This window comes from Peromyscus californicus, unplaced genomic scaffold (genome assembly GCF_007827085.1).
Source record: "Peromyscus californicus insignis strain IS unplaced genomic scaffold, ASM782708v3 Scaffold_11__1_contigs__length_118956290, whole genome shotgun sequence".
Classification (NCBI taxonomy): domain Eukaryota; kingdom Metazoa; phylum Chordata; class Mammalia; order Rodentia; family Cricetidae; genus Peromyscus; species Peromyscus californicus.
Window position 1 is genome coordinate 104,300,814 of NW_026294402.1, and position 24,857 is coordinate 104,325,670.

The following is a 24,857-nucleotide window of genomic DNA, read 5'->3' on the forward strand; positions in this document are numbered from 1 at the left end:
GGCAGAGGACCTGGGTTTGACTCCCACACCCCCATGGCAGCTCACAATCATCTGTAACTCCAGTTCCAGGGGACACCTTCTTCTTACCTTCATAGGCACTAGGCACCCATGTGCACAGACATACGTGAGATATCAAAACACTCATACACATAGTCAGACTTTATTCCCTGTCATTAGTTATTTTACCTCGGATTGCTTTTCTATTTTGTCTATGATTCCTTTTTCTTATCTGCAATGACATAGATGTGCTTTGCCTTTAATCCCAGCACTTGGGAGGCAGAGGCAAGTGGATCTCTGAGCCTGGGCTACAGATTGAGTTCCAGGAAAGCCAGAAGTACACAGAGAAACCCTGGCTCAAAAAAACTACCAAAAGAAAAAAAAAGAAAGAAAAAAGATGTGCTCAGTACCAATTGTGGTGTGATGTACATAGTGCTTCACAAAACCCAGCTATTATTAGTTCAGAGTTTAAGCTCTTAAACGGCATAATCCAATTTTTTTTTTTTTTTGAGACAAGGATTCTTTTCTTTCTTTTGCAACAGGATTTCTCTGTGCTGTCCTTGAATCTCTGCTTTCCTGAGTGCTAGGATAAAAGGCATGTGCCACCACCTCATGGCTATTTTCTTTTTGAAAGAACTTTGAAATTGATTTACTTTGTGTATGTGTGGGTGTGAGTATGCATGTCACCAAAGGCTGCCTGTGGAGGTCAGAGGACAACAAGCAAGTTGATTGGTTCATTCCTTCCATTGTTCAGGTTCCAGGATTGAACTCAGGGTGTCAGGCTTGGCATTACCCATGAGCCATCTCACTGCCTTGCTCCATTTTGTGTTGTTGGTTTTTGTTTTTTTTTCCCCCCCAGACAGGGTGCCTGTCCTCGAACTCACTCTGTAGACCAGGCTGTCCTTTAACTCACAGAGATCAGCCTGCCTCTGCCTTCCAAGTGCTGGAATTAAAGGTGTGCGCCACCACTGCCCGGCTTGTTGTTGTTTTGAGGCAAGGGTCTCTAGTTCTGGAAGTCACTATGTTGACTGGCCTGGCTTTGAACTCAGATTTGTTTGTCTCTACCTCCCGAGTGCTGGGATTGAAGGTGTGGGCCACCACAGCCAGACTTAGCCCTGTTCTATTTTAAAAAAGGATTAGGTATTCATGATGTATGTATGCCACAGCACAATGCCCAGGTCAGGGGATAACTTTGTGGAGATTTTCTCCTTCTACCTTTATGCGGGTTCTGGGGTTCCAATTCGGGTTTCGAGACAGGGTATTTTCTGTTGTCCAACTGCCCATGAACTTGTTGCAGTCCTCCCAACTCACGAACCCAGCATCATCAGTGCTGTGATCATTGGTGTGTGCCACCACAACAGCTCAGAATTCACATTCCCCAACCTACCCTTCATATGCATGGGATTGCTATCTTCCTAACATATACACCTCATCACGTCACTTCCTCTTAAAGCTTGCTTCCCAGTGCTTAAAGTCAACCTTTCCATTTCTATTAAAGAGTCTTTCCCTGAGAATATTTTCTCACATTCAGTCCCTTTGTCTCAGTTACCTGTCCTTTTTGATTACAATCTACTCACTTTTTCCTCTCCTTTTTTTTTTTTTTAAATACAAGGTTTTCCTGTGTAGCCCTGGCTGTCCTAGAACTCGCTCTGTAGACCAGGTTGTCCTTGAACTCAGAGATCTGCCTGCCTCTGCCTCTGGGATTAAAGGTGTGCGTCACCACTGCCCGGCTACTCATTTTGAAAATGTCGAAAAACTCATCAGACTTGCTCACTTAGAGCTCCAAAATCATATAGTATGATGTTCACGTTTCTAATACAATCAGTCACTTTATAAATAATTCAAATTCTTTTAAGCTTCATGTAGACCATTCATTCATCAAATATTTACTGAACTTGTGTAGACAAAACGTCCTGTTCCCAATGCCGAGGATATACCTGTAAATAAAAACACCAGGTTGTGGCGAGAACTACAAAGAAACCGTCGGTGGGTGTGATTAGCTGTTCAGTCAGGGGCTGGTTTTCTGGAATACTTTAAAGTGATGAATTTCAGAGTGACTCGCGTGCGATTATCAAAAAGGAAGATACTCTCGAGGTCGCAGAAGTAGCTGGAGGTAGAAACTAGCTGACGTGGTTCGAGAGACACTAATGAGAGCCCGAAGGTGTGTGAAGCCCAAGCTCCAAGCAAGATTGGGGCTTGAATGAAGGTTTCCAAGGCCGACGCGGCCTCCGGGTGTAGTAGGACTGCAGGCAGGGGGGGACTGCAACGCTAGCGCTCAAGGTGGGCCCCGAGGCCCGCACTGCGCACCCTAGATGGCTTTTTCAAGTAGTGATACAGAATCTCCTTTAGGTTGTTGACCGCCTAAGGATCAGACGCAGGAAGCCGGGGAGAGTCAGATGCAGAGTTCACGAACAGCAGCGACGGGGACTCAGTCCTAAGAAGCAGGCGGAAGAGGCGGATAGCGCCTCTTGTAGTGGGCTACCGGCATGTTGCGCATGCGTACGCCTGCTCTTAGAGCCAGTCCGTTACCGCTTGGGTGCCTAGAAGGGGCGGGGCCGGGCCTCGACGCCGGAAGGGGGTTGGCTAGGCGGGGCGAGGAGGAGGAGGCGGTGGTATCTGCGCGCGCGCGCGCGGGTGCGAACGGGAAACGCCGCGAGGGCCAGGCCGGGCGGTGGAGACGACGGACGGTGACCATGGCCGCGACAGCGGGCGGCGGTCCGGGAGCGGCAGCAGGCGCCGTGGGTGCAGGGGGTGCGGCGGCGGCCTCGGGCCTGGCCGTGTACCGGAGGAAGGACGGGGGCCCGGCCAGCAAGTTTTGGGAAAGCCCGGACACAGTGTCCCAGCTGGATTCGGTGCGAGTCTGGCTGGGCAAGCACTACAAGAAGGTGGGTTCGCGCGCGCCTGTGGGGACCGAGGAGCCACGCGACAAGGGCTGGTGGTGGCTGCGGGCCTCGCGAGCCTCGGACCGCCCCTCCCCCCTCCCTCGCCACGAGGGACAACAAAGGCTGGCTGGCTCTCGCCACGCCCCCGCGGGCGGCTCTAGACACGCGGCGGGCCGGGCCCTCGGTGCTGGCTCTCCCGGGCCCACGCTCTCGTGTGGGAAGCCCTAGCTAGCTTGCTCTTCGGTCCAGAAGCAGGTGGAGCTGGCCAGAGCCGCAGGGCGTGTATCCCTGGTCTTTTGTTAGCTGCCTTAGGTGTGTGAACAAAGAGCGTTAAAGGCTGAGCCCGGCATGGTAAAAGTAGCTTAAAGTTTTGTTTAGATAACCAGTTTCTAAGTGGTTCGGTAACTAAGGGCTTGCTATCCGGTATGGATTCGCTGAGGGACCTTGGATGATTGGCCTTGCGAGTTATGTAGATTTAAACCCTGGAATAGGATTTAGGACTATTAAAAGTGATGGCTTTTCACTTTATGTATTGTACTTTCGGTGATGTGTAAAGATGTGAGTACAAAAGTTAACGTCCTTCAGCGAGAACTCAGTTTATATCATCTGTTTTCTTTGTAATGTTTATTATTTTTTTTGAAAAAACTTCCCCGTGTGTCTCCTAATTTCGAATGCACATTCTGCTGAGTCAGTTGTTTTACAAAGTTGTGAATTAACCCTTTGTTCATTTGTTTTCTTTAATTACATCTATTTTTTTTGGAAGGGCATCCCGTTCCTGTGTAGATGTCAGTTGATTCTCTCATAACACCAAATGGGTCCAGGAATCGAACTTAGGTCATCAGGCTTGGTGATGAGTGCCTTTACCTGTACATTCATTCACCTCGCCGGCCTCAGTAATGGGTATAGTAAAATTTCCCCACTATGTACATGCTGAAGAAGACTCCCTTAGATGATACAATGAAACAGCCAAACCCTTCTCCACTCCTCTCAGATTTAGTAGTGTTTACCCCAGAATGGGTGTTTAGATTTGGTCTGGATCATAGTTAACATTGAACTGTCTTATCCTTTATAGTTGTTGAATGAATGAAAAGTTAAACTAGGATTTAAATCATTTTGTAGAGTGTTGGCTAACATGGGTTAGGTTCAGGGTTTGAACCCCAGCACCTCATTAAAACCAGTCATGGTGGTTCTGCAATCCTTTGAGAGGTATAGCATGAAGATTAGAAAGTTCAAGGTTATTCTCTGTTACATAGGGAGCTTGAAGCTCGATGCAAGCCTGGGCTACCAACACAAGACCCTGTCTCAGAAAAGTAAAAATGGCAAACTAGTCCCTGACCAGTTCGCTTGGGGTCTGCAGCTTGGTGAACTGTTGGTGTTTTCAGAAGTGACTGTGTCTCTAAGGCTTTAAAGTCAGAAATAGTGTAGACTTATTTGTGCTTGGTGTACACTAAGCATTTCTCTCTCCCTCCTCCGCTCTTCAAGGTCTCACTATGTAGCTCTAGCTGTCCTGGAACGCACTCTGTTGACCAGGCTGTCCTCAAACTCAGAGATCTGCCTGCCTGTTACTTGAGCGCTAGAATTGTAGGCGTGAGCCACCACTCTGGGTTCACTAAGAATTTCTGTTGTATTTAACAATGTATTTAGAACATACAAATTTAAAAATGTATTTCATTATGTGTGTGATTTTCATGTGGGTGTCCACAGAAACGAGAAGAGGGTATCTATTTAATTCCTCTGGAGGAACTGGAGGTAAAGACAGCTGTAAGCTACATGATACAGGTGCTGGAAACTCAGGTCCTTTGGAAGAGTAGCAAGCACTCTTATCTGCTGAGCCATCTCCAGCACCAGACAGAAATTTAAATCTCAGCAATTAATATGAAATAAACGAGACATTGAAGTCTCTTTTCTTTTGAGGCCAGCCTGTCCTACATAAGACTTCAGAAAAACAAAAGACAAAATTGCTATAGCCCCAGAATTCTTTGTGACCTCTGCTGGTCAACTCCTTTCTGATCCTCCTTCCATTTCTAGAGTTGTGGGATTATGAGAATGAGCCAGGAGAGTGGGCTCAAATAAAATTTTTTTAAAAGTTTGTTTGTAGTTTATATGTGTGAGTGTTTTGCCTGCATACATGTCTGTGTTCCAAAGTGTGTTTGGTGCCCATATAAGCCAAAAGGATCATTTGGTCATCTGGGCTTTGAATCATCTGGACCTGGAGTTGATAATGGTTTTGAGTTCCCCCATGTGTGCTAGGAATCAAACCTGGATACTCTGGAAGAGTAGCCATGCTCTGAAGTGCTGAGAGCGCTTTCCCTCTCAGCCCTATTAAAGATTTTGCATTTAATTCACTAATTATGCTTTCCTTGCCATGAAACTACTCCTGTCTCTACTATTGGTTGGCCCTTTTTGTGTGGGTGTTTATGGGTGCTTTTCCTGCATGTATGTATGTGTACCACTTGCATGCCTGCTATCCTCAGAGGCCAGGAGAGGGCATGGTTTGTCCTGAGACTGGATGGAGTTAGACATATCTGAACTGCCATGTAGGTGCTGGTGAAAGCATCTAGTCTTAACTACTAAGCCATCTCTTCAGCATACATTATCTGCTTTTAAGTATGCACATGAAGGGCAGGCTTTGGTAGCACATCCCTTTAATCCCAACACTCTGAAGGCAGAGACAGGTGGATCTCTGTGAGTTCCAGGACAGCCAGGGTTACACAAAGAAACCCTGTCTCAAGAAAAGAAAATACATAAAAAGTATGCACATGTATGACTTTTGTGATTTTTTTTTTTTTGCAGTGGAGAATGGTGCTTCATAACATTTAAAATTTGGTGCAGTTCCATTATTTAATAGGTAGTAGGAAGTAAGGTTCCTTTCTCTTCAGCGTCAGCTATAGCAGTTTTTGAATCCCTGTCTTTTTCTTGCAGTATGTTCACGCGGATGCTCCTACCAATAAAGCGCTTGCTGGACTAGTGGTACAGCTTCTTCAGTTCCAAGAAGATGCCTTTGGGAAGCATGTCACCAACCCAGCTTTCACCAAACTACCTGTAAGTACATGAGTACATGTTACGTAGGAAGTTGTCCAGGAGGGAGGGCTTTTTTTTCCAGACGGGTTTTTCTGTATAACAGCTCTGGCTGTCCTGGAACTTGGTCTGTAGACCAGGCTGGCTTTGAACTCAAATCCACCTGCCTGCCCTGAGTGCTGGGACTAAGGTATGGACCATCACTGCCCAGCTCAGTTTCTGTACTTTGAAGTGTCACCTATGGCTGATTTCCCTTGCTGTTGAAGTGGGGGTGGGGGTAGACACAACTGTACAGAGAAGTGTTTTGTTTGTTTTTGAGACACGCTCTCATATAGCCCAGGGTGGTCCTGGAAGTGCCTCTATTAAAGGCTAGCTGTGAACACCGATCCTTTTGTCTTCACTTCCATGAGCTGGGATTACAGGCAGGTGTTGTCATCCTCAGTTTAGTGGTAGAATTCTTGCCTGCTGTGTCATTTAACGTGTTTTAGACCGCAGTAATCATGAAGACTTACTAGTTTTGTGTTATGGTTGCCACAGTCTCTGCTCTGCTGTACATTCTGATACTTGTCTGTTAGAATCTTGTGGCAGCTGGGCGGTAGTGGTGGTGGTGGCGGCGGCGGTGGCACATGCCTTTAATCCCAGCACTCCGAAGGCAGAGCCAAGTGGATCTCTGTGAGTTCAAGGCCAGGCTACAGAGATCCAGAACAGGCACCAAAGCTACATGGAGAAACCCTGTCTCGAAACACCAAAAAAAAAAAAAAAAAAAAAGAATCTTGTGGCAAGAATACTTTTTGTATTTGTTTGGTTTTGGTATTAGTTTATTTTATGTACATTGGTATGAGGTGTCAGATCCCCTGGAACTTGGGAGTTAACAGACGGTTGTGAGCTGCCATGTTGGTGCAAGAAATTGAACCCAGGTCCTCTGGAAGAGTAGCCAGTGCACTTAACCATTAAGCCTTCTCTCCAGCCCCTTGTGTTTTTTGTTTTTAAATTGAAAAATTTCAAATAGCTGAGCGAGAGCGGTGCACGCCTTTAATCCCAACACTGGGAGGCAGAGGCAGGTGGATCTCTTGTCAGTTTGGGACCAGCCTGGGCTACAGAGCGAGATCTAGGACAGCTAAGGCTACACAGAGAACAAAATCCTCTCTCAAAAAAAAAAAAATCAAGAAAAAAATTTCAATTTAATTTATTTATGTAGCCTGTGATTGTGTGTGGGGGCGACTTCAGGAGTTGGTTCTTCACCATGTGGGTCACAGGGGCCAAACTCATGTCATCAGTATTGGTAACAAGCCCCTTTGACCTGCTATCCTCTCTCGTACACAAAATAAGTAAATAAATGTATAAAAAAGACAATAATAACTGGATGTCTGTCCTCGGCAGTCAGATACCTGAAGTACTGTAGTGCAGAGCCAGAGCAGTAGCAGGATTGTGCGGAACTGAAGACCCTTTTTCTTTCCTAGGCTTTGTGCATACTAGACAAGTTCTGTAATGATCCTGTTTGACTCAGACTAAAGGTTTATACTTCTGAAATGATGTCAAGGGACAGTGAGATAGATGGCTGAGCAGATGAAAGCACTTGGCCTCATGCTTGAGCACCCTGAGTTCTGTCCCTGGAACCCACACGTGGAAGGAAAAACTGACTCCCTCACATCGTCGCCTTAGGGCACAGTTGTGCTATGCCACTTGTGCACCCTGTCCCCATGTGAAAGAAATCTGTGCAGACTTGTTTTGTTTTGGTCTTACCAGACAGGGTCTCACTACATAGCCTTGACTATCCTGGAACCCACTATGTAGACCATAATGTCCTCAAACTCATTCACCTGCCTCTGCCTTTTGAGTGCTAGGATTAAAAGCATGTACCACCACTTCTGGCTAATAAATGGAAATTTAATAAATTTTAATTTAAAAAAATTTTCTAATTTTTATTTTTATTTTTTTGAGACAGTGTCTCTGTATTCCTGCTTGTCCTGGAATTCACTCTGTAGACCAGGCTGGCTTTGAACTCAGAGATACTGCCTTTGTCTCCTAAGTGCTGGAATTAAAATTCCGAGTTACCCATTCCAAGCTAATAAATTTTTTTTTAAAAGACTGAATTTGCAATTTTTATTTACATGTTTGTGTGTGTTTCTATGTGTGGGTATGCAGACGTGCATACATGCACATAAAACACCAATCACAAAATAAATCTAAAAAAATTATATAGTGATGTAATAATTCAGTGTAGTTTACCAAATGTGACATGATTTAGAGTAAAATCTGCATAAAGTACTTTTTTTTTTCCAAGCTTTTATTTTTGAGACAGAGTCTCTAGCTTTGATGACTGTTCTAGAATAAGATTTTTTGTTTTGTTTTTTAAATTCTGGTATAAAGATGCACACCTTTAATCCCAGCATTTGGGAGGCAGAGGCTGGTGAATCTCTGAGCTCAAGACCAACCTGGTCTACATAGTGAGTTGCAGGATAGCCAGGGCTACACAGTAAGACCCTGTTTCAGGAACAAACAACAGAAAAGGTATTTGTTTTTTAAAATATAATTTACATTCTTTTATTATTCCTGATTATGAACATATAAGTATCATCATCCAAAATGATATTACAAGGGACTTTAGATGTGGGTTTTATTTAACTCCTGGGAACTAAACCACTAAACCATTATTTACTAAAAGGGTTTAGGGATTAGGGAATATTTTTAGTCATAAACCATAATTAAAAATAATTCATGGCTTAGTGCCAGTAGGACCAGATGTATTTCTCTTCCTCTCAAAATAGAATGTAGCATTTTCTCAAATGAAAGAGATTGTTCTGGTTTGTGATACTGTAGAAGAAAATTGAATGAGAAAGACTGTTAAAGCAAATAGATTTTTTTTTTTGGAGATAGGGATTTTCTGTGAACCATGCTGGCCTCCTACTGATCCTCTGCCTCCTGAGTGTTGGGATTAAAGATGTTTGCCATGCACCACCACTGCCTGCTGTTTATTTACTTTTAAAGTTAAAAATTTTTTTGTTTTTAATTATTTTGTGTCTATGGGTGTGTCTCATAGTAGTTTTGAGTGTTTGAGTGCAGGGCTTATAGAAATCAGGACTGCCTTAGATCTTCTAGAATTGGGAGTTATAGATAGTTGTGAGCCACCCTGTGGGTGTTGGTAATCAAACTAGGTCCTCTGCAAAAGTAGTAAGTGCTGAGCCATCTCTCCAGCCCAGTAAATGTAATTTTAAAACTTGGGTGTGTGTGTGTGTGTGTGTGTGTGTGTGTGTGTGTGTGTGTGTGTGTGTGTGTGAATCTTATTTAACTTAATGTAGTGGCTCATTCCTCTGGATTCAGTAATCATGAGATGGAAGGTTAAAGTTTAAAGTCAATCTCACTACATCGCTCATTTGAGGTCAGCATGGGCGAAATGAGACCCTGATTTAAAAATTATGAAAGTAGCCAGGAAGTGGTAGTGTACACCTTTAATCCCCGCAACCTCGGCATAGGCAGGCAGATCTCTGAGTTTAAGACCAGCCTAGTCCCCGGGCGGTGGTGGCCCACGCCTTTAATCCCAGCACTTGGGAGGCAGAGCCAGGCGGATCTCTGTGAGTTTGAGGCTAGCCTGGTCTACAAAGTGAGTTCCAGGAAAGGCACAAAACTATACACAGAAACCCTGTCTTGAAAACCAAAAAAAAAAAAAAAAAAAAAAAAAAGACCAGCCTAGTCTACAGAGTGAATTCCAGGACAGCCAGGGCAACACAGAAACCGTGTTTTGAAAACACACCCAAAAATAAATAAACAAACAAATAAATAGAAGTAAAAAATAGTGCTGTGAGTCTGACCTGGTGGTTGAAGCATGTGATCTGGGTTAGTGAGGAGGCTGAGTTCTGTAAAAGTTGAGGTTGTCTGGGCTGCTGAGAGATTACAGTTAGCTAGGGCACCTGAGAACGTGATTTAGAAAGGAGGCATGACAGTGTAGTTCACTGGTAGAGCATTTTTTTTTTTCTAGGAGTCCCTGAGTTAAATTTCAAGTGTAGCGTGAAGTATTTTATCAGAACCTTTATTTTCCTCTTGCACAATTTGTCATTTTTAGGCAAAATGTTTTATGGATTTCAAAGCTGGAGGCACCTTGTGTCACATTCTTGGGGCTGCTTACAAGTACAAAAATGAACAGGGGTGGTAAGTTCTTTTTTAATTTATTTGCACATTTTGATATATTGCTTGATGTGAAATCATTCTCTTGTATGTTGAGAATTCTGTAAGATTATTGCTGTTAATGGCAAGGTAAGATCTGTTTTTAAAAATATCAGGCGGCACACACCTTTAATCCCAGCACTTGGGAGGCAGAGGCAGGCAGATCTCTGTGAGTTCAAGGCCAGCCTGGTCTACAAAGTTAGTTTCAGGAAAGGCACAAAGCTACACAGAGAAACCCTGTCTGGGGGTTGGGGGGGGAGCCAAAAAATTTTTTCTGTATTTAGTTTTTTCAAGTCCTGTTTCTTAAGAGTGTAGTTCCAGCCAGGTGTGGTGGTGCACGCCTGCCGGCCCAGGATTTGGAATACTGTGAGTCTCTAACCTAACCTCAGACACAACAAAACAAAGAGCCCACTTTCATTTTTTCTTACATCCAACAAAAATTACAACTGTTTTTATTAGGTAAATAATATATTTAGTTTTTGTGGTACTGGGAATTGAATTGAGGGCCTTGTGCATGCTAAGAATGTGTTCCTGCTGTGTATCCCTAGCTACAAGGACATTTTATATGTGCACATACACACATAAATACACACATACACATTTGTGGGTTTTTTTTTGTTGTTGTTGTTTGTTTTGTTTTTGTTTTTTTTTTTTGGTTTTTTTTGGTTTTTCGAGACAGGGTTTCTCTGTGTAGCTTTGCGCCTTTCCTGGATCTCACTCTGTAGACCAGGCTGGCCTTGAACTCACAGAGATCCGCCTGGCTCTGCCTCCCGAGTGCTGGGATTAAAGGCGTGCGCCACCACCGCCCGGCCTTGTTTTTGTTTTTTTGGGGGTAGTGTTTATTTTTTGGTGGTGGTGTTTTGAGATGGGGTTTCTAGTAGCCTTGGCTGTCCTAAAATGCCCTGTGTAGCCGAGGCTGGTCTCTTTTTTTGTTGTTGTTGTTTTTTTGTTTTTTCGAGACAGGGTTTCTCTGTGTAGCTTTGCGCCTTTCCTAGAACTCACTTGGTAGCCCAGGCTGGCCTGGAACTCACAGAGATCCGCCTGGCTCTGCCTTCCGAGTGCTGGGATTAAAGGCATGGGCCACCACCACCACCTGGGTAAGGCTGGTCTTTAACTCACAGAGATCTATTTGCCTCTCCCTCCTGAGTGATTAAAGGCGTGGGCCACCACTGCCTGGCTGGTTTTTGGTACTTTTAGTTACATATTTGGTGTGCCATTTGTAATCTTAGTATTGTTTGGGGAATATGCATATAATTTCTGTATTTTTATTTTATTTACGAGGCTAGCCTCAAGCTTTATCCTGTTTCTACTTCCTAAGTGTTGGGATTTTAGGCCTCTGTCCCTATGCCTGTTGTTTTTAATTTATGTGCTTTAATAACCACTTTTTTAAAAAAGAATTTTTTTGTTTATGTTTATGCGTGTTTACATATATCTAGATGTACCATGTATGTGCCTGGTACAGTGGAGGCCATAAGAGGGAGTTGGAGTCCCTGGAACTGGGGTTATAGACAGCTGTGAGCGGCCATGTAGGTGTCCGGCCCGTGCATGAACAGCAAGTATTCTTAACTGCTGACACATTTCTCTAGTTCCAGTTTTGGTATTTTTTGAGATAAAGATCTCAAAAAAAGTCCAGGCTGTCCTTAAACTTCTATTAGCTCAGGCTGTGTTTGAACTCATGATTTTCCCACCTCGATTTCATGAGTACAAGGATCATGAGTGTACACCATAGCTTAATTTGTTTACTTTGGCTTTAGTTGGTTTTTTTTTTTCTTTTCTCCATTGCTGGAAATCTAACCTAGGGCTGCACAGTCCATGCTACACAAGTGCCCTGTGAGCTTTATTTTAAGCTGTTTAGTTTATAACATTAAGGCTAAGCTAGCCCAAGTGTGACTAGGAAGCGCAGATAAATTTTCAGATCAACAGAACAGCTTTATAGTTAATGGTCGGTTGTTTTGTTTGCTTCCTCTATTTTTCTCCACTTTTGGAAACAGGGTTTCATATATCTGTGAGTGTCTTTAAGCTTTTCTCTGTACCTGAATATGTCCTTGAACAACTATTAATCTTCCTGCCTCTACCTCCTAAAGGCTGAGAATATAGCATAGGCATAGTATGCCCAGTTGAGTGTTGGGTAGGGAAATCAGGCCCGAGTGCCTCTTGCATGGTAGGTGGAAACGCTACTGACTGAGCTATGTCCCCAGCCCTTGAGAATAGTGTGTTCAGTAGACTAAATGAGCATGGGAGTTGATATCATGTGAAGTAAGTGGTCCCTGACCTCAGACCCACAGCATGCTTTGTACTCTACTGTTAACTCTGTTTTGGTTGATGCTCCGCTGTTATCAGCACCTTCCTAGTTGAAACTCTTTTTTTTCTTGTACTACCTTCTTCTCAAGTCCTAACTTCAACTTTTTTTTAAAATTTGATTACATTTTTATTTATTAATTTTTAGGTGGTGGGGCATACATACATGTCAAAGTGTGTGCACATGTGGAGGTTGGAGGGTAACCTGTGGGGTTAGGCTCCCACCTGCCTGTGGGTACTGGAGGTCAAACTCAGGTCCTCAGGCTTGATGTCAAGGGCCTCTACCTGCTGTGGCATGTCACTAGCCCCTGACTTGGATTCTTGAGGACCAAGTTTCATAAAGAGAAATTTCTTCTAGGACATATATTGTGGGATTTGCTTTCTGTCTCCAGTGAAATATTTAAGGTTACTTGGGATAATCTAATATCTCTTTCAGTTATTTTTCTCCTTTTAAAATTTAAACCATCTACCCCACACCCCTAAAAAAAGAAAAGAGAAAAAGCAAAAGACAAAGGGTTGGAGTCAGGAGTCTGCACTTACGTTGTGCTGGAGTCTTGCCGTCCAGGTGTCCTTAGGCTGCTGGTTGTGTCCCTCCTGCCCCATCTCTGCACAGGCTCTCTGGGCAGTGAGGATGCTTCCTTTAACGCCGTCTATGCCACTGACTACTGCTGCAAGTTTCGAGCGCTAACTCTCTGGCTTGCCCCATGTCTAATGTTATGTCTGAAGGCTCCCTATTTTTCAGTTGTGTCTTGTACACTGGTGTGCATTTCTGGCTTTAGTTCTGAAGAGTTTTTTTGTTTTTATTTTATAATTTGAGCCCATTTATTCCTGTTAGAGCTCGGCTGGGATTACAGGTGGGCTTCATTGCAACCATGTTGCCTTTCCATTGAGCCATCTTGGCAGAGCCAGGCGGATCTCTGTGAGTTTGGGGCCAGCCTGGTCTACAGAGGGAGATCCAGGACAGGCACCAAAACTACACAGAGAGACCCTGTCTCAAAAAACCAAAAATAAAAATATCCAATAAACTTAGACAAAAACCAGAAAACCACTGAGCCCCCTCACAAGCCCCCTGCTGGCTTCTTTACCATGACTCAACACTGCTTCTCTTCTGGTTGACTCTGTACTGCATTCTTACTGGTTTCCTGACCTTAGCTTTAGCCTCCAGGGTGGCAGTTATACTGTTTCATGTATGACATGTGAGGTTGAGTTGGAGTACTCGGTAATTGAGCCACATTATTTGTGGAGAGACTGTTTAAGTTATTTTCAGAATTGGAGTGCTGAGAGGGTTATCGTTGGGGATGTGGCAAAATTTCTCAGTAACTTGATTTTCTTCTGAAGGATAGTGTTAATTTCTTTTTAAAAAATCTTTTTATAAAATATAATTTATTTTTATTTTATTTGCATTGGTGTTTTGCTGCATGTATGTCTATGTGAGGGTGTCAGATCTTGGAGTTACAGATAGTTGTGAGCTGCCATGTGGGGGCTAGGACTTGAACCCAGGTCCTCTGGAAGAGCAGTCAGTGCTCTTAACCACTGAGCCATCTCTCCAGCCCTCAAAAAATCTCATTTTAAAAGGTTTGTTCTTTTTTATATATCTAGGTGTGGGTATGTGCCTGCCATGATGCATTTGTGTAAGGCAGAGGACAGCCTGTGGGAGTCAGTTCTCGTCTACTACGTGGGTTTCAAGGATTGATGCAAGTCCTTAGTCTTGGTGCCAAGTCCTTAACCTGAGCATTGTCAGTGGCTCAAAGCTAGTTGTTTTTTCTGTCCGCCCGTCCACCCATCCGTCTGTCCATCCGCCCTCCCGCCTGTCTTTCTTCCTTTCGTTTCTTTTTTTTTTTTGAGACAAGGTTCTCTGTGTAACAGCTCTGGCTGTCCTGGAACTTGCTTTGTAGACCAGGCTGGCCTTGAACTCATGGAGATCCACCTGCCTCTACCTTCCTTAGTGCTGGGATTTAAGGCATGTGCTGCCACCACCACTGGACTAACTTCTTATATTGTTAACCAAAGACACCAAAGGAAATTAAAAAAAAAAAATTATTTTATGTCTGAGTGCTGTATCTGCCTGTGCATCTTTATGCCAGAAGGTGGCATCAGATCCCACTATAGATGGTTGTGTTACCATGTGGATGCTGGGAATTGAACTCAGGACCTCTAGGAGAGCAGCTAGTGCTCTTAACTGCTGAGCCATCTCTCCAACCCCACAACGGGAATTTTTTTTTTAACCATATAATTGTATATTTATTTCTTTATTTTTTGTTTTTCAAAACGGTTTCTTTGTGTACCCTTGGTTGTCCTGGAACTAGCTCTGTAGACCAGGCTGGCCTTGAATTCAGAGATCCACCTGCCTCTGCCTCCCAAGTGCTAGGATTAAAGGTGTGGGCCACCGCTGCCCAGCCTATGTTATTTTGTGTGTGTGTGTGTGTGTGTGTGTTGTATGTTGTATGTTTATGAGGTTTTTTGTTTGTTTGTTTGTTTGTTTTTTGAGACTGAGTCTCACTGTATAGTCCTGGCTGGCCTGGAACTCTTCCGTTTGTACACCAGGCTGGCCTCAAAAGAAATCTGCCAGTGCTGGGTTTTTAATCATCAACCCTCTAGGTCACTTTCATGGCATGATTCTTTCTGTTTTGTTGGATGATTGCCCTTCCAGCCTGTTTACCCCTTGCAAGTAATAGCACATCTGGACTGTTATAATAGGATTGCAGTAAAAATGACTCCAGCTATTACATTGACATATAGTACTGCATATACCCAGTAATGACGTATGGATGGCTGTATTTTATGGTATGGTTATGTTTAAGGTTTTGAGGAGCCATACCATCTTGGTTGTTGTTTTTTTCTGCTTTATCACAGCAACAGCAAAACTAATGTAATCAACCATTCTTTTTTTTTTTCCTTTGAGACAGGGTTTTCTGCCCTAGCTGTCCTGGAACTCACTGTAGCCCAGGCTGGCCTCAAACTTAGTGAGATCCACCTGCCTCTGCCTCCCCAGTGCTGGGATGCTGGGATTAAAGGCATGCATCACTACTGCTGGGCTCTTTTTTTTTTTTTTTTTTTTTTTTTTTTTGGTCCAACATAAGCTAGAGTTACTGAGAAGAGGGAACCATAACTCCTATTTTATTGGCCTGTAGCCAGCCTGTAGGCCATTTCCTTTGTTGATCTCTTGGCAGCTGGTTCAGGGATGGCAAAGGATAAGAAGGCAGACTGAACAAACGGTGAGAAACAAGCGATAGCCAGCACTCCTCCATGTCTCAGCTGTAGTTCCTCCTGCCCTGGCTTCTCTGAGATGGACTCTAACCTCTTCAACCAAATCCAGAACATACACTATTTTGAATAATTGTTGAACTCACTTTCTCTCTTAAGTGCTGGGAACTCTACCTGGGGTCTTGACATGCTTGCCGAGTGCTCTACTGCTAGTTACACCCCCAGCCCATTTTGCTTAAAACATTTTTTTTCCTAAAAATTTTTATTTATTTATTTAGTTAGTTTGTTTTTTTCGAGATAGGATTTCTCCGTGTAACAGCCCTGGCTGCCCTCAGACTCAGAGATCCACCTGCCTCTGCTTACTAGGTGCTGGGATTAAAGGCATTCACCACCATGCCTGGCTAGAAAAAGTATTTTTTTGTTTTTGTCTTTGTTTTTTCCAGACAGGATTTCTCTGTGTAGCTTTGGAGCCTGTCCTGGAACTCACTCTGTAGACCAGTATGGCCTCAAACTCACAGAGATCCGCCTGCCTCTGCCTCAGGAGTGCTGGAATTAAAGGGGTGCTCCACCACTGCCCGACTAAAAAAGTTTTTTAAAAACAGTCTGACTAAGTTGCTAGACAGACAGACAGCCCCCTCCCCCACACTGCTCCATACCCCTTAGGCTAGGCTGGCCTTGAACTTAAATCACCAGTCCTCTGTCTTGAGAAGTTGGGATATAGTCCTGAGCTGTGAGGTTTAGCCTCATTAACATTTCTGCCAGTGATTAAGAGAGTTCTGTTTCTTCAGTATCCCATTATTATTTTCTCTTGTATAGTCTTGTAACTAAGATGGTGTTCTAGTTTGATTTTGTTGCTGCATGTCTTGGTTACTGTTAGTTGCTGTGAAAGGCTCCATGACCAAGGCAACCTTTATAAAGAAAGTATTTAATTGGGGGACTTGCATGATTATTATAGTGGGAAGCTGTTGTAGCCCACTAGGTTTCCTAGTGGCTCTATCCAGCTGGATCGCATAAGAGGTTGATTGGACCATGGGCCTGGGTACCAGGTGTTTGTAAGGGTCTACACTTAACTGTAATTAGCAAGGGGGAGGCTTTTTTTCTCCACCCCTTGGCATTGTTATAAATAGACATTTGGAATAAAGTTCTGGGCCGGTGGATAAGGATCCAGGCCCACTAGAGTCTATCCTGTTTTCTTTCTCCTTCCTTTTTTTTTTTTTTTTTTTTTTTTTTGTTTTTTCCGAGACAAGAGTTTCTCTGTGTAGCTTTGGTGCCTGTCCTGGATCTCACTCTGTAGACCAGGCTGGCCTTGAACTCACAGAGATCTGCCTGACTCTGCCTCACGAGTGCTGGGATCAAAGGTATGGGCCATCATTGCCCAGCTTATCCCTTATTTCTAAGTCTCTTATCCCTCATTCTTCAAGAGTCCTTAGGGTAAATAAATGTGGGGGCTCGTCCCCCACCGGAAGCAGACAAGGCATGGTGCTAGAGCAGTAGCCAAGAGCTTTACATCCTGATACTCAGGCAGCAGCAGAGAGAGACACTGGGTCTGGTGTAGGCTTTGGAATGCTCAAAGCCCATTCCCAGTGACACACCCACCCTCTGCAACAAGGCCATACTTCCTAATCTTTCCTAACTATTTCACTAGCTGAGGACAAGAATTCAAACATGTGAGCCTATGGAGGCCATTCTCATTTAAACACTACACTGTTTAAATACTCCGATCAGAATGGACTTGGATTGGAAAAGGTTTATTTGGCCTATACTTCCAGCTCACAGTCTATTACTGAGGGTATTCAGGGCAGGAACTCATGCAAAGGCCCTCCCACATCAACTATCAATCTAAAAATTCCTCATAGTCATGGCCACAGGCTAATCTGATTTGGGCAGTCTCTCAATTGAGATTTTTCTCAAATGACTCTTGGCTGTCAATTGACAACTGATTCTACTTAGGGCAGATGTGCTATCTCATTGCGGTTTTGAATTGCATTTCCTTGATGGATGAGGTGTCAAGCTTTTTTCATGTTGGCCATTTATATGCCTTTTACATTTGTGTTTTTTTCATTTTAAAACCAGACTGTTACTTGAGTTCATTATTATAATAGATTCTGGATAGTAAACTCTTGTCATATTTAATGCACAATATATCTTAGACTGAAGGAAAATAGGAATAGCATTGGTACTTCATTTTGCCTGCGAATGTGTCTTTTTAAAAATTTTAAGCATTTTTTAAAATCTCTGTGTGTGTGTGTGTGTGTGTGTGTGTGTGTGTGTGTGTGTGTGTGTGTGTGTGGTCAGAGGACAAATTTTGGCCTCCGTTCTCTTCTTCCACTGTGGGTTCTGTGGATCAAATTCAGGTCATTGGGATTGAAGGGAGGTCTCTTTACTAATTTGCCATCTTACCAGCCCAAAGTGATGTCTGTTCTGATGGTATTGACAGTGTGCATTCTCGTAGTACTGAGAGAATATGTTCACATACTTTATACAGTGCTAGCTTAGTTTCCAAGCCTCTCTCATTCAGTTTAGTTTGATTCTAAAATGGTGTTTCTGCTTGTGTGTAAGACTGAAGATGGATTTAGTAAAGCCTTTTTTTCCCTGTGTTAGGCGGAGATTTGATCTTCAGAATCCATCTCGGATGGATCGTAATGTGGAAATGTTCATGAACATTGAAAAAACTTTGGTACAGGTAAGTGGAGACTTAGGCCTTGTCTCTTCCCCTCTCCTGTCTCCTTCCCCTTCTCCCCTTCCTCTGGTCTTCCCCCTTCTGTCATGTTTTAGGGAGGGATTCTTTAGGCCCAGGCTGACCTCAAACTCCTGCCTCAGTAGCTCCATTCTCATCTTGAAGGCTTATTCTTTAATATACTTCAGTTCTATGTTTGTCTTTATTGGATTGCCAAAAGATGAAGGGGAGAAATTTTTTGAAATACATAATTTTGTTTTTATGTGTATTGGAATTAGAGCTGTAATTGTTCTGATCATTTAAAGACTATCAGTCTCTTAACATTTCTTATTTTCAAGACAGGGTCTCTCTTTTTAGTCCTAGCAGTCCTGGAACTCACTATGTAGATCAGGCTAGTCTTGAGCTCACAGTGATCCAAGTGCTGGATCACAGGTGTGAGCCACCATACCCAACTAGTTTCTGACATTTTTGGTGAAATAATGTGTGATATTTCTATTTACTTCATTTATTATTCAAACCACTTTTCTCATAATGGAGCCCTGGTTGTCCTGGAACCGTAGAGCATGGAGATCCACTTGCACTCTGCCTCCTGAGTGCCTAGATTAAAGAGGTATACCACAGTGCCCTTTTGTTTTCGTTTCTCCTTAGTATAAGCACTCTGATCATAATTTTGACTTTATGGAGTCGTTTTCTTTTGATTTGTTCCATGGTTGTGTAATAAATGTCTACTTTCCTCTCAGCTAGATTATAATTTGGATGCAAGAGTACTTAATTTTCCATTTACATTTTCTCTTTTTCTTTTTTAGTTTTACGGTGCAAAGGATGGAATCAGGGCCATGGGCTAGGCGAGCACTGTACCACTGACGTATTTTCACCCCGTGGATTTTTGTTGTTGCCATTATATTTGTTTTCTCTCTCTGTAGCCTTTGCTGTTCTAGAACTTTAGACACTAGGCTGGCCTTGAACTCACAGAGATCCACCTGCCTCTGCCTCTGGAGTGCTGGGATTAAAGGCCTATGCCACCACTACCTGGCAAGAAAATTTTTTTTCTCCCCCTTTGAGAATCTCTGGCTGTCCTGAGACTAGCTCTGTCCACCAGACTGGCCTCGAACTCACAGAGATTGGACTTCCTCTGTCTCCCAAGTGGTTGAAGTAAAGGTCTCCACCTCCACCTCCTGGCTGAGAGATTGATTTTTATGTGTGTGTATAATGTGGGCACATGTGCCAAGGCATATTTGTAGTGGTGAGAGGATAACTTGGGGAGTCAGTTTTTCTCTCTAGTTTTTGTGGGTGCTGTGGATTGAAGTCTGGGTGACAGGCGTGCACAGCAGGCAGTTTTAGTGCTGAACCATCTCACACACTAGCCCTCTTTTTAAAAAAATCTGTTTGAGTTTTATGTATTTGAGTATTTTGCCTGTATATTTGATTATGTTCTGTGTGTGCAGTGTCTACAGAGGTAAGAAGAGGGCACCAGATTCCCTGTAACTGGAGTGATCTGCCATGTGGGTGTTAGCAGTTGAACTCCTTCTCTGGAAGAACAGCTGATGCTCTTAACCATTGAGACATCTCTCTACCTCACCTTCTGAGAAAGGATAGCTCACTGAACCTGGACCCCAGGCACTTTGGCTAGTGCCTGGCCAGGAAGCTCAATAGTATGATAGCTTATCTCCTGTGCTTCGGAGACAGGGCTTAGTCTGCAGATGTGTGCCAGCGCTCTCAGCGTCTATGGGGTACTGGGCACTCCAAATCAATTCTAATGTTTACACAGAACTTGACCCACTGCATCTTCTCCCTCCCCTGTCCTTGGTTTATTTAGTATTTATTGTGGTGGTGGTGGGTTGAGACAGGGTCTTACCATGTAGCTCTGTCCATCCTGGAACTCACTGTGTAGACCAGACCAACCACGAACACACAGAGATCAGCCTTCCTCTGCCTCCCAAGTGCTGGGATTGAAGGCCTAGTGCCTCTGACCTTGCTGTATTTTAGCAATAATTTCATTTCAAATTATTGTCACAGTCTTTGTCTAGCTGCAGAAGGGTTTTGGGAATGATTTTAAGTATCCTACTAAGCCATCTAGGCTTTATTTTGAGATAAGACTATAATATTGTATATCAAAAGATGTCTTCCAAGCTGGGCATGGTGGCACATGCCTTTAATATCAACACATGGGAGGCAGAGGGAGGTGGATCTCTGAGTTCCAGGACAGCCAGGGCTACACAAAGAAACCTTGTCTCAAAGAACCCAAAACCAAAAAAATATGTCTTTCTATCTTAAGAAATGAAGGTTTGAATGTCACCTTCAGTCATTAAGATGATGAGTAATCAGGAGCCTGTGCCATGGCTCAGTGGGCACAGGCACTTGCTGGTGGACAGCTGACCTGAGTTCAGTCCCAGTACCTACATGTTTGTCAGATGACTATATGTGTGCCATGGTGAACAATTTCCACATACCTTCAAAACCAAGGAAAAAAAATAAAATGTAAGGATGATTAATAGTTAGTGTACACCATTTCCAAACCATTCAAATTTCAAAGTATGTCTTTTTGTTTTCTCAGAACAATTGTCTGACTAGACCCAACATCTACCTCATTCCAGACATTGATTTGAAGTTGGCTAATAAATTGAAAGATATCATCAAACGGCATCAGGTAATAAACGTGATCACTTCAGTACAGTGGGAGTATACTTTTAGTAAATGCCAAAATTTGCACTTGGTGTCTGCTTTAAAGGAAAGATTTGTCTCTTGAGTTTCCGAATACCCCTATGGAAACATTCAGTAGTCAGTGGGATGAGTTATGATAGTCTTAGAAGTTTTCTTACATAGTTAAAGTGGCCCATATAATTTCTAACTCAGAATTTGCAAGGTCACAAAATAGAGTTGGTAGCAGGATTGTTGCTTCAGGAGGTGGAATATGCTTTAAAATTACTGCCCCCCCCCACATACACAGCCAAATGTATTTGTTTATGTATGTCCTCTTTGTAAAATGAGTGGCAAAATTGAGGTTTCCAGGCTAGCATGATGGTGCAAGTGGGATAGTGTGCATGCTTCTAGATATTGGAGGCTACTCAAGTGTGGGAGTTCAAGACCAACTGAGGCAGCCAGACTGTCCACTGCTGCCAGGGTTTTAATCATCTTACTTGACCGTACGTAGGCTGTAGCTAGAGTTTTCCTGCCTGGCCCACAGTCAGGACAAATCTCTCTCACCTGCCAGTCCCACAGCCACTCAGACCCGACCAAGTAAACACAGAGACTTATATTGGTTACAAACTGTATGGCCGTACCAGGCTTCTTGCTAACTGTTCTTACAGCTTAAATTAATCCATTTCTATAAATCTATACCTTGCCACGTGGCTCGTGGCTTACCGGCATCTTCACATGCTACTTGTCATGGTGGCGGCTGGCAGTGTCTCTCTGACTCAGCATTCCACTTCCCAGCTTTATTCTCCTCCTTGTCCCGCCTATACTTCCTGCCTGGCCACTGGCCAATCAGTGATTTATTTATTGACCAATCAGCAACACACTTGACATACAGACCATCCCACAGCAGTAGGCTGAGAGTTTGTTTTTCCCCCTGTAATGTTGGTTTCACCACAGTGAAACCTGTGATAGCTGAGGATATCTAGGTACAAAATAATTTTCTGTAAAACATCATTTCTGTGACAGTGTTTTACTGAGATCTAGAATTGCATCAGAACCTCATGAATATCTTCTTTTTTCTGCTGCAAAAAATATTAACTTTTGAAATATGTCTTAACTTTTAGTAAAATATCTTTTGGTTTTTCGAGACAGGGTTTCTCTATGTAGCTTTGAGGCTTTCCTGGAACTCGCTTTGGAGACCGGGCCGGCCTCCAACTCACAGAGATCTGCCTGGCTCTGCCTCCTGAGTGCAAATATCTTACATGCCATCAAAGCAAATGGTTTATAAAATTCTCTCTGTATAATTACAGATGTTGTAGTTTTTCCCTCACATGTAACATGCTTTCCAAAGACAGAAATAGTACAAAACAATGTAATGTATAAATAGTACAACATGTTGTTGTACTCGAACTCACAGAGATCCGCCTGGCTCTGCCTCCCCAGTGCTGAGATCAAAGGCGTGCGCCACCACCGCTCGTCTGTGCACTACCGCTTTCAACAGATCACTTAACCTTTTCTCTTTTAGGGTGTCAGTTTATTATGTGATAGGTTAATTGTAGCTTAACTTCATATGCTTGTTAAGAGGGCAGAAACAGAATAAATTAACCTGCTCTTTATTGCTTTCAAGCTGAGATTAGGAATTATTTCTACAGATTTTACTGGAGGTAATGCCTACATATTTTTGTAATGTTTATTGTGACTATTTTATTATTAAATAAGGTGTAGTGATTATTTTCCAAGGACATTCTTGAGAGAGATAGTAGCTTTTTTTAGCTGGGTTCTTAGAGTGTTCCTAGTGCTGCTAGAGTTCAAAACCAGGGCTTCATGTGTGCTAGTGTCTTGTATTGAGTTTTATCTAGCTCTAGCTCTGGTTTCATAGAATTGCAGGAAATAGACCTCAGGAGTCACTGGTAATAGTACTGTCACTGAACATTAATCACAACTTTTCTGGAGCATTTTAAATGAGTTAATGACTTACGTTGAATCTTTCTTCCCTATCTATCATTTATCTATCAATCAATCTATCAATCAATCAATCTATCAGTCAATCATCCATCCTTCCGTCCGTCCATCCATCCATCCATCCATCCATCCATCCATTCATTTGATGCAGGTTCTTACTGTGTATCTGGCTGGCTTGGAACTCACTATGTAGACCAGGTTGGCTTTAAACTCACTGATATCTGCTTGCCTCTACCTCTTGAGTACTGGGATACAAAGCATTGAGCCAGGCGTATTTATTATTTATTTAAAAATGTATGTATGTGAGAGAAGGCATCAGATTTCCTGGAACTGCTCATCTAGATTGGAAACCAAGATTCATTGCAATATCAGAGGGCGTTGTTAACCTCTGAGCCATCTTTCAAGCCCAACAACATTGTCTTTGTTTTTTGGGTTTTTGTTTGTTTGTTTGTTTGGTTTGGTTTTTTGTTTTTGTTTTTCTTTTTTTGCAGGGGGGGTTTTGAGATAGGGTTTCTCACTCTACTTCACAGAAGACATGCACGGAATAACTTGCTGGGTCATCCAAATTCAGCAGTGACAGGCTCCACAGGGCAGGGTTCTAAATAGGATAGTGTACGTTGGTTCATACTGCTATTGTTATTCCTTTCCCCCCTGTGTAATGGCCATTCAAAAATGTATACCAGTATCCAGTGATTGTGAAGCCCTTACCTTATGAGGCAGATAACTATTTTAGCTAGTTTAAAATTTTTTTTTACTTTTCTAGTTTTCTACAGATGAAGTGGCATTATGTTTATTGGATTGGAATGATGAGTAAATAATCATTGTTAAGGGAGAAATGCAGAGAATGCCTTGAATTGCTATTTAAAACTAATACACGACTTTCCCTTGTTTGTATGGTCTCAAGAATAAGCAGTTTTTAGTCTAAATGGCATTGTGTTCATGTTCTGGGTATATTTAGTAGTCTTGGCCATAGTTTAACCTTAATTTTTATAGTAGTTTTCCAACATTGAGAAAATGACAGCGGGATATATAATGTACACTGTACTTGCTTCAGTGTCCCAGTTTACATGCCAAAATTCATGTCAGTTAGTGATAATTCATGCTAGACAGACAGTTAAGGCAAGAGGATGAAGAGTTTGAGACCATCATAGTCTACAAACATGAAACCTGCGGCTTTTTGTTATTGTCTTATTTTTTTCTTTCATTTTTTAAGGCAGTCTCAAGTAGCCAGTCTAGCTTCAAACTTAGTGTGTTAGAGGATTACCTTCAGTTCTCTAGCTTCCTGTTTGCCAGCTTCTCAGGTTAGAGGTCTAGCTAAAACCTTATCATTTTATAAGGTAAATACACATTACAGTTATCTTTATGTTGTTGAAATTCCAGTCTTTTTTTTTTCCGAGACAGGGTTTCTCTGTGTAGCTTTGCACCTTTCCTGGAACTCGCTTTGTAGACCAGGCTGGCCTCGAACTCACAGAGATCCGCCTGGCTCTGCCTCTCAAGTGCTGGGATTTAAAGTGTGTTCCAGCCTGCCCAGCTATTCTCATTTTGTAATGATGGTTTTGAAATAATTTTAAGAACTTCAGGTATGTTTATGATGGTAAAGATACTTACAACAAAGTTTATTATTTTTTATTATTTTTTTATTTTTTAGAGAATTTCTTGGTTTTGGATAATGATAGTTGATAAAGTCTATACAGATATTCCCAAATCTGAAAAAGTCAGAAATTTGAAACACTTGAGATACAAAGCATTTTGGATAAAGAATATTCAGTCCTTACTTGCATATGTGTAAACAGTATTTTCTGTTGCTAACCACTATTTCTTTCTTTGACTAAAAATAATTTTTAAAAAGCAGTGCTTTTATATTTCTTAGAGCATTAAGATCCATTATCTAATAGTTTGCATGTCATGTGCCTTATTTCTCTGTTACTTGTTTGTTTGCTTTGCAGGGGACATTTACTGATGAGAAGTCAAAAGCTTCCCACCATATTTATCCATGTCCTTCCTCACAAGAGGATGGTAAG

At 42.6% G+C, this 24,857-nt stretch overlaps 1 protein-coding gene across 4 annotated transcripts in view; it reads left to right on the plus strand.

Annotated features, from left to right (window-relative positions):
- The window catches only part of Smarcc1 (SWI/SNF related, matrix associated, actin dependent regulator of chromatin subfamily c member 1), a 146,032-nt gene that overhangs the window by 18,429 nt on the left and 102,746 nt on the right, over positions 1-24,857 (plus strand). For 2 of the 4 annotated variants that reach the window (XM_052721769.1, XM_052721775.1), the window contains exons 1-6: positions 2,616-2,882; positions 5,802-5,921; positions 9,958-10,043; positions 18,162-18,243; positions 20,792-20,884; positions 24,783-24,852. In XM_052721769.1, the coding sequence (XP_052577729.1) occupies positions 2,691-2,882; positions 5,802-5,921; positions 9,958-10,043; positions 18,162-18,243; positions 20,792-20,884; positions 24,783-24,852 (643 nt within the window). In that variant the 5' untranslated portion in view covers positions 2,616-2,690. Of the gene's footprint in view, positions 1-2,615; positions 2,883-5,801; positions 5,922-9,957; positions 10,044-18,161; positions 18,244-20,791; positions 20,885-24,782; positions 24,853-24,857 lie in introns of those variants that run through there. The other 2 variants (XM_052721783.1, XM_052721791.1) reach the window with 1 other exon arrangement.